Source organism: Tuber melanosporum (assembly GCF_000151645.1).
Source record: "Tuber melanosporum whole genome shotgun sequence assembly, scaffold_143, strain Mel28".
Taxonomy (NCBI): domain Eukaryota; kingdom Fungi; phylum Ascomycota; class Pezizomycetes; order Pezizales; family Tuberaceae; genus Tuber; species Tuber melanosporum.
This window is the reverse complement of record NW_003298801.1, coordinates 246159-259264: the sequence shown is the minus strand read 5'-3', so window position 1 is coordinate 259264 and position 13106 is coordinate 246159. Positions and strand designations below refer to the sequence as shown.

Below are 13106 nucleotides of genomic sequence, written 5' to 3'. Positions count from 1 at the left end.
TGCTCTCGTCAAGCTTTAAAAACAAAATATATCCGACAATATATCAGACCCATTCCATCCCTCAAAAAAAAAAAAAAACCCCCCTATAACAATAGTCGGAACATCACGTATGCAAGCAAGCCAAATTCCAATCAACAAAGCGTGTTTCATTTATTTATTCAAACACTTTGCAGTGTAAACTCGCTCCTGGCGTCAGTTCTCTCCGCCCTCTCCATCGGTCAACGCGAGCGGAAGCACCATGTTCAAACCAATGTAACTATAGTACCCACAGCAGAATACCCTAACTCATAGAGCGACCCCTTCCTACACGAGTAGAGCGTAACTAGCGAGCGATCGAAATAGGCTTAACCAAACCAGCCCCACCATACCAGGATCACAAAGCTGAGTTCTATATATATCATGATATATAGACTGTACGAGTATCATACCGGTACCGGTACTAAGGCATGATAACTAACCGGCCGTCTACTAGCGTTTCAGACCCCACCCAACTCACGCCTTTCCACGGTGAGTAGAATTTAACTTTATGATCCGAGCTGACGCAGGGCAGGCACGCCCTGCGGTATACCAGTACTGTAAATACCCTGTAGTCGATCTCAGGCATGATACGTGATCACTGTCGATCACTCGTCCTCCATGGTTATCATCAATGTTTTTTTTTTTTTTTTTTTGGACGGTGTGGGGAGGGGCTGATTCCTTGAAAGTTTGAGGTTAGGGAAATCAGCACTGAAGAGTATTGGAGAGTTATGGTATGATAAATAAAGGGGTAGCCCTCCTAATCCTAAGACCACCTATGAATCGTTCTACTAAAATTTATCATACCGGTATGATACCTCACAACATGGCCCCGGCGAACCGTCCTTCGCAGGAGAGTTGAGCTGGGGGTTCGATCTGCAGGATTCCCTCAGCTGGCGTTACCGTATCCGGCTCCAGGGCTCCACAGCCTGTGACACCGCACGAGCGCTGGAAGGGACCTACCAGCTGTGATTACTCGAGTACTGGTATGGATCACAGACAGCCTGGGATGCTTGCGCATATGTACTAGTACGAACAATATTGCCGGCAATGAGCGGTTAACCGAGTCACGTGATAAGGGTTCCTAGAACACGGCAATGTCGTAATTATGCTGGGGGAAAATATAATTCGGAATGTCACAATCCGGCAAAATCTAAGGGGGAGAAGGAAATTTTTTTTTTTGACAAATCTCATTTTTCTAAACCCAGAAAACGCAATAGCCAAACAATACAATACAATACAATACCAATCACTAGCAAATTCAACACAATTATTGCATATAGCATGAAATGCGTATATACACCGCGCGCCGTCCTCAAAGCAAACCACTCCATGAAATAGAAAATTACAGTTTGGATTCAAGAAGAGAGGCCCCATGAAAGCAGGGGAGATGGAATGGAGTAGGATAACAGGTTCGAAATTTTTGGTAGAAAGATGGATATCTGATATCTCGCGGAGATTATGGCTAATAGGTAGGAGGAGAAAAGTATAACAGTGATAAAAAGAGAAGAGAAGAGAGAAGCTAAAGTAAAGGTTAATAAGAAGGTATCTAATTGGGAAGATAAAAAAAAAGTAATGAAAGGAAGAAACTAGAGATTCTCCACTCAACACCAAGAGGAAAAAATGAAAAAAATGAAAAAAAATTTGAAATGAAATGTAAGAATTTAATCCCAATCGAAGAGCAAACAAAAGACTCTCACGGAAATAGAAAGGAAAAATAAAATAAAAAACGAGACCCCAAATAGTTTAATTCTCTCACCCCAATTCGACAACCGTTAACCACCCCGCGCAATCATTAGTTCCAGCCAGGGAGTATATACTCGTGAAAAAAGGGAATGCAAAAAAGGAACAAAACGTCATTATATCACACCACCCGCTATCACTGGCTGCTGCTGAGCTTGCAAGTGATTCAGCTGCTGCTGAGACCTTGAAACCGGACTCCTCGCCTCATCTCCTCTGCTGTCGCTCCTCTTTGCGGCATCGCTCTCCTCTTGCTGCAACTTTTGTCGCCAGATGGCAAGACTGTTCGACAGTTCCCCACCTTCGGTGGAAGTGGGCGTCTTCTCAAAGTCGAAGGTGCTGCTGAGCCTGTAGTTCTTGTTGGTGTTCTCCCAACGGGTGCGGAGAGCATCTAATTCCGTAGCGAATAAATCTAAGGCAACGCTGTTTCTTGCGTCGGGTCCGGCTCCATAAAAGCTGCTTCTGGCAGACCCCGTTTCAATGGATCCATTGGCGCCTTCCAAGCGTGTGCTACGACGGTAGGCGTCCACTGAATCTTCCACACGATCGAGCAGAAAGGAGACCCTCTCCTCCGCGTCCTGGGCTCGCCGTTCCAGCTGGTTGTTTTCAATCTCGAGCTTCTCAACAATTTGCCTCGTTTCGCCGAGTTGCTGGGAGACGTCCATGAGCTGGAGTTGGAGTTGGTTGTGGCCGATCCTGAACTGGTCACGCTCTTCTCGGAGGGTGTCGAGGGTTTCCTTGGATTCACGGATTTGCTTGTCGAGGGCGGTGGCGGATTCTCTGACCTTTGTTCGGAGATCGTCGATCTCCTTCTTGAGCGAAGCTCGTTCGCTCTCCCAGCTCTCGGCTCCGATATCGGAAATAGATCCCTGTCTCGAGCGTTCGCTGTTCTTTCTCTGGGCCTCTTCGAGCTCGAGGTGGAGTCTGGCATTCTGAGACTTGTTTTTGGCAAGCTCATCCTTCATACGCTTCAGGAGTTTCTCGGTGCCTTTGACGTAGTGTACGGCAGACTGATAATCATTTTCGAGTTGTTCAAGCTTCTCACGGAAGTGCTTCTCGACCTCTTGTGCCTGCATCTCCGCCGTCGACTTGGTCTCGCGATGGGCACGGAGACTCTCCTCTAGACGAGTCTCGAGCTCACGAAGACGGTTGATCTGCTCGGGTGTCGCGGTTCCGGAAGGACTGGGGCTTTGAAGGCTGTGGGAACGACGCTTGTCATAGCCGGCCATACTCGAGCGCTCGGCAAGGATTTCCTTGAGAGCGTTGTGTTTGGTCGTAATGGAGTCGACCTCCAGCTGGCGGTCAAGTAGACGAGCGCTGCTCTCCGCATTTTCTTGTTTTAGTCGTCGAACTTCGTCGAGAACTTCTGCCATCCGTCTGCGAAGAGCAATTGCGTCTTTGCTGGCCTGGCCTTGTTGGAACTCCAAACCCGCAACTCTCTGCATCGCTTGTGCGAGATTTTCGCCTGTCTCATCGGCTTGAGTTTTACTCTTCGCAAGTAGGCTATTGGCAGATGCGACTTGCTCTTGGAGAACTCTAACACGTTCATCGGCCGCACCAGTACCGCCCATGATTTCCCTCTCGGACACCTTCTGAAGCCCGGCAGCCATTGCTGCACTTGCAGCTCTGGCCTCTTCAGCATACTTCTCCAAAAGCTCCTCCGTGTCTCTTAGCCGTGTATTGGCGCTTGTGAGATCCGCAACCTTTTCCTCATACTCGCTCTTGACCTGAGCTAGCTTTCTCTCCAAACCCTCTTTGACCATTCGCTCCTCCTCAAGTTGTCTTGCCAGTGTGGTGCTCCTCTCACTGCTCGCCTCCATAGCTTTCCTCAATTCGCCCATTAAACCTTGGTAACCACTGTTGTCCTCCAAGGCTTCTTTAAGCTTCATTGAAAGTTCTTCCTGGTCAATTCTTAAAAGCTTGGCCTCTGCGGTAGCCTCAGTGCGCGAAGTGGCTTCATCTCTAAAAGCTCGCTCAGCACCAAGTAGCTCTGCCCGAAGGCTCTCCATCTCTGATGCTGCGCGGTTTCTAAAATCATCCAATTCGGTCACACGGCTCTGTGCAACAGCTGCAGTCTCGTCGGCGAGATGGCGGGCCTTTCTCTCCGCAGTGATCTCGGCAGCTAAAACTTCAACTTTGGCGCTCAGTTCCGCCTGAGCTGCTAGTGATGACGCGAGTTTCCGGCTCATATCGGCCATCTTTTCAGCATCCATGTTGGCAATGTCTACCGCAGATTTGTCGCCAGTAGGCGTAGCGTTGTTGCCACCTAAGGCTGCCAACTTTGCTTTCGCATAAACTGCCTCCTGAACAGCGACATCTCGCTGGCGTTCTATGTCCTGGATACGTTTGGCAGCCAAACCGGCTTGAGTATCCACCGAACCCTGTACCCTAGAAAGCTCGCCCTTAAGCACTAGCATAGCTTCAATGAAAGGTCTGTCATCTTCTGCTAATGATTCATTTGCTCGTTCGTCTAGGATGGCGCTTCCATTCGTCTGAGGTGTGTATCCCGCCCTTCTAGCGAGTGCAAGCTCTGAGGAATACCAATCGTTTTGGTGTTTGAGTCGCTCCATTTCTTGACCCGAGGTGGAGCCCTTTTTCTCTAGCGCCTTCGTAGGCGGGTCGCCGCTCTCTGTCACGGCGGGTACGCCCCCGGGGGCTGATGTGCCGGATGGGTTATGAGGGCTCATAACCGCTGAGTTACCATTGGCAAGATTGTTCAGTTGAGAGCTCGGATATTGATTGGGGGCTGGTGATGATGGGGAGCGATCTTTATCAGTGTTCTGCTGTTGCTGCCCTTGTGGGCCCTGAGGCTGGCCCGTCGGCGCCTGCTGTCGAGATCTCGATCTCTCCTGCGGAGCTGGTGCAGTACCTGAGACAACATCTGTAGACCCCTTCCGTTGTTGCGCTGTAGGAGTTCTTCCATTAACTGCACCAGCAGAGCCATCGCGGGGTTGAGGTTGTATGGAGGAAGCGTTGTCCTTGGGCTTGTTATTATTGATATTCATAGATAAACCCGATGATCCAGTGGGGGTCCTACTTCGTGGACCCGGAGGGACGCCGTTTGCCTTTGGTGCTGGAGCCTGTTGAGTCGGCGGGGGTCCCACGGGGGCCTGCGATATGGATGCCCGTGGTAACCGGGAGTTTACGCTGCTGCCAGAGGTATTATTACTTGCAAGTGGCGTTGATCCGGTTGAGCCGGGCGATCCAGAAGTTGTAACACTCTCCCTTGGGCCTTGTTTCGCGCCCCGACTTCTCGGGTCGCCCGGACCGGGTCCTGGTCCATCTACCGATCCATTCCTTAGCCCCTGAATTCTCTTATCAGTGGGCGCATGATTCCTATCTGTAGGGCTTCCTTGTTGGTGGTCGGTAGGATATCTTATTTTCGCTGTGTCGAGAACATAGATGAACTGAAGCTCCTCCTGGTTTCTTGAAGGCATACTAGGCTCTCCACCAAGCACAATAATTTTTTGTCCACAAGTTGTCATGGAATGCCCCGAGCGCCGCGATGGTGATGGCCCCATGTTCTGGAAGGTGTACCATCTCCGTGAAGAAATCCTGAATGCTGCCAAATCGCCTAGGTCCTCCCCCTCCGATGTCCGACCGCCAAAAATATACATCACGTCTCCCACAAGCGCTGCTGCATGTCCTTCTCGGGGTGAAGGAATGTAGCCAATACAGTCGAGCTGACTCCATGAATTGGATCGGGGGTCGTAGGACCAAACGTCATTAAACCATGCTAAACCATTTGTTCCCCCAAACCTAGCTCATGGTCAGCTTGAATCAAACATCGACAAAAGGAGACGCATACAAGTAGAGTTTATCTGCCCAGGTAACAATCGTGTGGTTCGTTCGGCTTGCCGGCATATCAGCTCCTGCTTCCCTGGCTGGCACTAGAACTTCCCATCCAGATCCGGCGCTCTGCAATGTGTTCAGATCGAAGGCGACTAGGTCGTTGAAGAAGAATCCATCGACTTGACCCCCGAAGATGTACAACTTTGAGCCCAGTATATTTAGGGTATGACCATATCTTCCCGCGGGCCTTGGGCCATTTGGGTTCGCACGAGACCATTGGCGAGTTGCTACGATTTAATCAGTCGACGACGTAGGTAGTAAGAACTGGGGTCATCGCATACAGGTATTTAATAGATAGAGAGTCTCATCAAGAACATCTTGCGGATCCAATTTTGTGTCGCCCCCAAATACTAAGATTACCCAAGACTTGTCAGTAAGTTCAATTCGTGCAATTCCTCGGCAAATGACACGACCGAAAGAGAACGAACCGATAAATGCATTTCCTACTAATAAACTGGCATGACCGACACGGGGCCCTGGGCCTTCACTTGTGGTCATTACGGGGTACGCAGCTAGCTGAGTCCCACCTCCTTCTATCATCCATAAATCCCCACGCACAGTCTGCGAGCGAATCAGACCCCCCATAATATATATATCACCATCCTTCCCGGCAACACCGTTAGCTGCATGACCGTAGCGTGGAAACGGTGACGGATGCGATGATGAGAGTGTTAATCGCCGTTGCGACCATGGATATAGAGCGACGTTTGCAGGGTTTACTCCCGAAGGCGATTGCTGTTATTTCCAAATATTAGTTCATGCGCAATCTTTGGAATGTTTCGGTGGGTATTGAGAGGGAAGGGGAGGGGAGACCACCCGTACTTGAGATGACTGAACGTTCTGCTGAGGGCCCGGCGCCTGATTTTCTAAAGGGCCCGGTTGTAAGGCTTGTTGAAGTCTTGGAGGACCTCCCGGAGCCCCGACCGGACGTTGGTCTGGACTCGACGTCGCGCCGATACTCCCGGCAAGGCTATTGAGAGAGTTATTGACGGAGCTTGAGGGTGTTGGACCGCCAGGACCACCCGGGGCACCGTTGCCGAGAGCACCGGGCGCAGTAGGAGGTATCGGACCGTTAGGAGTTCCTTCTCGATGACCGTGTGCACCCTTTTTCTTTCCGAACAGAAAAGCCATGATCTAAAATGTTTCGTTAAAGCTTTGTTACTATTGTTGTTGTGGTTGGTGCTGGTACAGCTCCTGCTACCTACCTCTGCTATCCAAGGCCCGCTGGCTGGCTGACTGTTGGAGACACAGGTCGCAGAGTTATCGTATCGCAGGGGGGGCGTATGGGAAGGGAAAGAAGGTAGGGTATTGTATGGTTAGAAAAAAGGTTAAGGGGATGGATGGGGTCGGTCACGCTCCTTGGTCTATCGGAGCTTAATTCGTTTGTGGGGGGAACACACGGATGGGTGAAGCGCAGTTGCAACAGAAAACAAACCCAAACCCTTCGAAGTAGAAACGAACGAACGAACGAGAAAGCACAAGTTTCTTTTCAGATTCCCTTTCTTCGTAAATGACGTGAAAGGTGCCACAGGAGGGTGCGGGTGTGTGGGCGAGCGAGCGGATAAAACGAATGGCTCCAAGCGCAATAAATCAAATCAATCAGTAAGACGGTCTTGAGGCGTTGCCCTGGTTGCGGTGTGTAGTGGTGAGCGTATCGTGAACCCGTTTTAGCCAGGCCAGGTGGTGGGTAGCTGAGTGGAAGGACAAGGGAAAGGAGAGGGAAGGAAGAAATTAAGCGTAACCGTAGTTTGTTTGTATCGTGAAAAGGAAAAGGAAAGGAAGAGGAAGAGGAAGAGGGAAGGAGAAGAAAAAAAAGGTTTGAAACGCAAGGACAAGAAAGTTGAGCCCCTAAGTACGGCAAGCCAGTAACTTAGATTGACTTCCCTCCGCTTGGTGGCAGCAGGGGGGGGGGGTATGAATAAGATAGAGGAAGCTTAAAAAAAGGTAAAAAAAGAAAGGAAGATCAGGGCACACGAACACAGAGACGAGAAGATGCTTTGGGCGCATGTAAGCTAGGGCGAAATGGGGTAAATAAATAAAAAATGCAAATGTAAATGCAATGTAACACTTCCCCTTCTACGATTCTGTTACTGTGGGCTTGGATTACGGTACCGCACGGCACCTCTCAAAGGGGGGAGGTAGTGAGGTGAAGTGAAGTGAAGGGGGGGGATTAGAAGGGAAGGGAGAGGGGGAGGCTCGTCCTGCCGGTGGTACAAAAGGACAGGGAAAGCCCCGGCACTTTATAATAATATTATCTAGCGGGCTAAATAAAAACGAGAAGGAAGGAAGGAGGAAAGAAGGGAGGAGAGAAGGAGAGAGATATCAGAGCAACCCACAGATTATGCTGTATGATACCGGTGTTATGACACTGTAAATAGGAGGGGAAGAAGGAACTATGATGTAGAAAGCAGCTATGTTAGGGCGAAGGGAATCGGTTAGTTAGGTAGGGTACCATGGTTGCGAAAGGGAAAGGGATGGTTTGTTGGTTGGCTAGATTGGAACTGTTTTGGAAACACTGGTTCGGTTGCTTGCCTCCCTCCCTTCCCAATGGTGGTTGCGAGGTACAATGGGTACCGGTACAAGTACGATGGGTCACTCGCCGTCAGAGCGATGCTATGGCAACGGTGGGTTGTGCGGTGTAGCTATACCCTACCGGTATTGGCATGTAAGAGAGAGATGGCATTAGGGTGAATGAATGAATGGATGGACGGGATTGAGATGGGGGAGGGATATTGGTTTACTTTGGTTTACGAGTACTTTGGTTTGAAGTTTCCGGGGGTACCGAAGAGTTCGTTCTTGGAATCGAATTGAAGTGAAGTAAGTGGAGTACTGTACAGTACCGGGATCGTGAATCCACTTCAAGACAGCAAGTTTGCGGGACGCAGGTCGTGGCCGCCCCGACCATGATTTTGCAAATCCCTCTTCCGTTACCTTCGGGGGAGAAGAGAGGGTTCGGGGCCACATTACTTAAATTCCATCCGCTCCGCCGTCACATTAATAATGTTAGTCCTCTGAGTGTCAAAATCTATATTCGGGGCGGTAGGGGCTCTGGGGAAGGGGGGCTTTTTGTTTGTCATGTTATTGTCCTGTCTTGTTTACTTTGCCAGGCCCACACTTTCGCACCCGCCAGTCAGCCAGCCATCTACCGGTACGGAAGGACCATAGGGAAGGGGGTGGTGGGTGAGTGGGCATGCTGAAGGAGGGGTATGATACTGTATGATATTGTATTGGTACCGGTATGAGTGTGCGGCCGGGAGCTGTACCGCACCCACGATACCCACAAAACGAAGCTCTCTGTGGCGGAACGTTGAGATGAAAAAAGCAAAAAATGTCACCGCCACCGCCTCTTGAGCCATGACTTTGCTGCGGTATCATACCGGCATCGTAGTGTTTCGGTGGGTGGGGATGGAATGGAAGTCTCTGTTGTGATTAGGGCTGGTGTGGTGGGGCTTGGGTATCCCCATGCTCGGTGATATTATTTCTAAACGGAAGCCGATTGGAATTCGGCCGCTCGGGTCCCACGGTGCTGTATCCCAGCTACAGCAGCTCTAGCAGCTGGCAGTAATGCTGGAGAAGGATTAAAAAAAAAAAAGTGAGAGAGAGAGAGAAAACTAAGGGGGAACTGTGGCGAACCAGAAGTTGTGATTGCTGCTGAAGCTTCAGCGTCAGCTCTCACATCAAGGTGAAAGCCAAACATAGTACAGTACGGTAGGGTACAAGCACTAGGGATATTCGAGGTTGAAAAAAAGCTTCGGTATGGGAGTAGAAACGAGTTGATACCTGAACCTGCATTAGTGTACTGTCCCGGCACTACATATATGCCTTCATACCTTTTACCTCCTGACTAGAAACATGTATAGTTTAGTTGCTATCAAGATTGTACCTGTTCACAAAATTCAATACTCTTTATGTATTCTGTTACTGAAAACTCACATTTACTGGAGTTATAATTATTATGATAGTAGGTGAACTGTTTCCTGATGTGCCAAGCTTACATGGGACAGTGAAGTATAATATCATACGCCAAGTTTTTTTTCTTTTCACTTTTTCAACTTTGAATACCCCTACTGCTGTGCTGTGTCAGTGCTGTATGATAATTTACCCTACAAGTTGTGGTACTGCACACTCCCGATAGGTTAGACTGTATGTGCTCTATAGCACAACAGCCACATCACGAGGGTAGCTTTCCATATGCGGGTTTCCGAGAGGTACACATAGAATACCAGGCTGCAATACTCGTAAATGAATGGTTACCGCAAATAAATATGTCAATCTGGGCAGTGCGGGGCGGGTTTCTTTAATATCCATGGGTCGGTCAGACAGGCTGACGGCGATATACAGTACGGTACATCCGTCTTAAGCGCCCTCCCAACTTGTGGCACAATGCGATGTGCGCAATTGCGAAAGGTGAAATGAAGATTATCGACAACTCTCAGAGGGGGGGCGAGGCAGGCTTGGGAAGGTACAAGTACAAGTATCATAGCTATTGAGTGCCATACCCGTGCGCTGACATGCAGCAGCCCTCAACCTTCATCTCTATGGTAATTTACCTACCTGTGCAAGTACTGCATGCACCATGAGTAAGCTTTTACAGTAACCACTCTACCTCCCACGAATACCTGAAACCGCCCATGGCATCGATTGATCAATGCGCTCGGTACTTGACTTATCATGACACACATCGTATACCGGTGCTACAGTACCGGTATATCAGTTCGCAATACCACCATTACCATACGAGTATTATCATCATCATTGTCATTCACCGTTATTAACCCACCGGCTAGGAGATACAAAAACGGGCAAGCTTTCCAGAACAGAGGGGGAGGGGGAAAAAAAAAGAAGCATATGACGGGCGGGTGCGGAGGCGAGATTTTGGGTCCGTATCGTATCGTACCGTACTGTACGAACGCTGCGCGAGCACAAGTACCGGTATCGTATCGTAATCATTGGCCGAATGTAGGTTGAGGCTCATGGGAGGGGGGGAGGGTGGATGGATGGTCAAATGATCGGTTATCATCGCTGCCAACACATCAAGGTCAATACCGGTATCACCATCGAAGAAAGAGGGAGAGGGAGAGAGGGAGAGGGAATACGAGTGAGGAGAGGAGGAGGAGGAGGAGAGTGGTTGCCTTGGGTATGATATAGGTGAATGGAGGCTAATAACCCGGCGCATTGGGGTAATCTGGGTTTACCGTGCATAATAAATATTATGTCGAAGGAATCGGTTCACGTGGAGGGAACGGTGCTCTCAGCCTCGGAGCCATCGGCGGACCTTATGTATATACAAGTAGGCTGCTTAAGATGACCACGGGGTGGATGGCCGTAGAGATAACTTTATCGGTAGGTTACCAGTATACAAGTATTATCCTGTGATACCCGTGATGCGATAACATTGTTGGGGGTACGAGTTCTTGGACGAGGCATGATACATCTGTGATATACCGGTGTGAAGTTTGTATGAGATGCTCTGGTATCCGTACCGTACTGGTACAGTACAGTACCATAATAATAATAATATTATCCTTATCCAGTCAAGGCTTGAATATACTCTTTCTTAGTGTTCACCTCAGCCTCGTCATACTTAATCGGCAACTCCAGGCTGCGGTCCAGCCCATCATCCATCGGCACCAGATTGACGATAGATCAAACTGTTTTTTTGTTTTTACCCCCAACTCTCCCCCTCCTCTTCCACACCCAAAATTCTCACCCTCTCCTAATGTTTGAGGATATAGTGGGGCTCTGCTCGTTCTCAGTCTTGACATAACCAGGCTCCTCTCCTCTCTCTCATCTCCAAAGAGGAAAAAAGGAAAACCGACAGAAAAGAATTAAAAAAAAAAAAAAAAAAATGACGGCCGTTCACTTCACTCCAGACCCCTCTCGGCACCGCTCTCAACCACCTCTTCCAGGCCAACCGCAACCGCAACTCCCTTCCGCCTCCGCTTCACCTAATACCGCTGGTCCCACTAGTGGTCATCACGTGCAGTCACGCGCTCTTCATTCTAAATCTTCTCAATCCACTAACATGAACACTGTCGGGCCACCACAATCATCACGAACAACAACCTCTGCGTCCCCGAACGGATACATGATGGTTGACGGCGCGATCCCCAGCCACACGAATGGTACCAACACAAAGATACACATCACAAGAGAAGATAACATCAACAGCAACAATACATTTGTCACCGCAAATTCAACTAACCCTTTGGCTACATCACATAATACCACCAGTCACCGTGTCAATGGCAATGCTACACACCCACACCCACACCACCACACACAACACCACACACAACGGACCCATGATTCTCCATCCCACCATCAACTGTATCCGGCGAATGGTCCATCCACTCCTACCACAGCCATCTCCCGTCAGAATTCTTCCTCCTCGACCTCCTCCTCGGTCAATCTGGTTGGCGAGTCTTCCTCCGCCGAGTTGCTGAGACAGACCTTGAATGTTGCGGTTGCCGCTGCTGACGCTGCTACTATCACTTCCCCGAACCCGAATTCGCCGCGGTCGGTTAGCAGAACTAACCCCCGTAGGAAGCCTCCTCCCAATATTTCCACCACCAATAAGGTTTCTGGCCTCCTCACGCCCGCTGGTTCTGCGGATAATTCTGGCGCGGAGAGTCCGGACGAGGAGGTTCATGATCACGAGGAGGGTATGAGGCATGGTTTTGCGGAGGAATATAATTCCGAGGCCTACCTTGCTGTGTTGGAACAGGTTTGGTTCTCTTTTTGGATTCATTCATTCATTCACTCATTCCTCCCTTCTCTTCTTACCTTGTTCTTCTGGTAATGTTTGAGGTGGTGTGTTTTTTCTTTCTTTTCTCTTCTGACATGGTGGGAACTAGGTTTTTTACATGTACTACACCGACAAACGTCATGAGACAGGTGGAAATCCTAAGGAAGAGACACAAACCTTTCCATTGCAAGAGTGGAGAATGAGAGACCGACTGAAGACTGTTTCCGCCGCGCTGGTCTTGTGCCTGAATATCGGGGTGGATCCCCCGGGTATGTTTTCCCTATTTCTGCGGCTCGCCGCCTCTGCTAATGTTGGGGCAGATGTCGTCAAGACAAATCCGTGTGCGAAATTAGAATGTTGGGTAGATACCACTGCTCACCCTGCCGCCAAAGCATTGGAGCAGATTGGGAAGAATTTACAGCAACAATACGAGACGCTTAGCATTCGAACGAGGTATAAGCAATACCTTGATCCCTCTGTCGAAGATACCAAGAAGTTTTGCTGCTCGTTACGTCGCAATGCTAAGGATGAACGGATCCTTTTCCATTACAACGGCCATGGAGTGCCGAAGCCAACGTCCAGCGGCGAAATCTGGGTGTTTAACAAGACTTTTACTCAATACATTCCCATTTCGCTATACGATCTGCAGAGCTGGCTCGGTGCGCCAAGTCTGTTTGTCTATGACTGCAGTGATGCTGGGAATATAGTTGCCAACTTCAATCGGTTCATTGAGAAGCATGAGCAGGAGAAC

At 49.4% G+C, this 13106-nt stretch overlaps 3 protein-coding genes; 2 read left to right on the top strand and 1 right to left on the bottom strand.

Annotated features, from left to right (window-relative positions):
* Positions 1-1186: 1186 nt before the first annotated feature.
* Positions 1187-1507, top strand: GSTUM_00002744001 (uncharacterized protein; the record flags this gene model as incomplete). XM_002836402.2 has 1 exon in its annotated part: positions 1187-1507. The coding sequence occupies exon 1, from the start codon at positions 1391-1393 to the stop codon at positions 1505-1507; it is 117 nt and encodes a 38-aa protein (XP_002836448.1). The 5' UTR covers positions 1187-1390.
* Positions 1508-1582: 75 nt separating this feature from the next.
* Positions 1583-6738, bottom strand: GSTUM_00002743001 (uncharacterized protein; the record flags this gene model as incomplete). XM_002836401.2 has 6 exons in its annotated part: positions 1583-4535; positions 4632-5514; positions 5564-5834; positions 5889-5957; positions 6036-6342; positions 6445-6738. The coding sequence occupies 6 exons, from the start codon at positions 6736-6738 to the stop codon at positions 1875-1877; spliced, it is 4485 nt and encodes a 1494-aa protein (XP_002836447.1). The 3' UTR covers positions 1583-1874.
* Positions 6739-11659: 4921 nt separating this feature from the next.
* GSTUM_00002742001 (uncharacterized protein) lies at positions 11660-13062 on the top strand (the record flags this gene model as incomplete). XM_002836400.2 has 4 exons in its annotated part: positions 11660-12334; positions 12465-12624; positions 12676-12716; positions 12748-13062. Exons 1-4 carry the CDS (start codon positions 12275-12277, stop codon positions 13060-13062), a joined length of 576 nt encoding a protein of 191 aa, XP_002836446.1. The 5' UTR covers positions 11660-12274.
* Between the last annotated feature and the right edge of the window lie 44 nt (positions 13063-13106).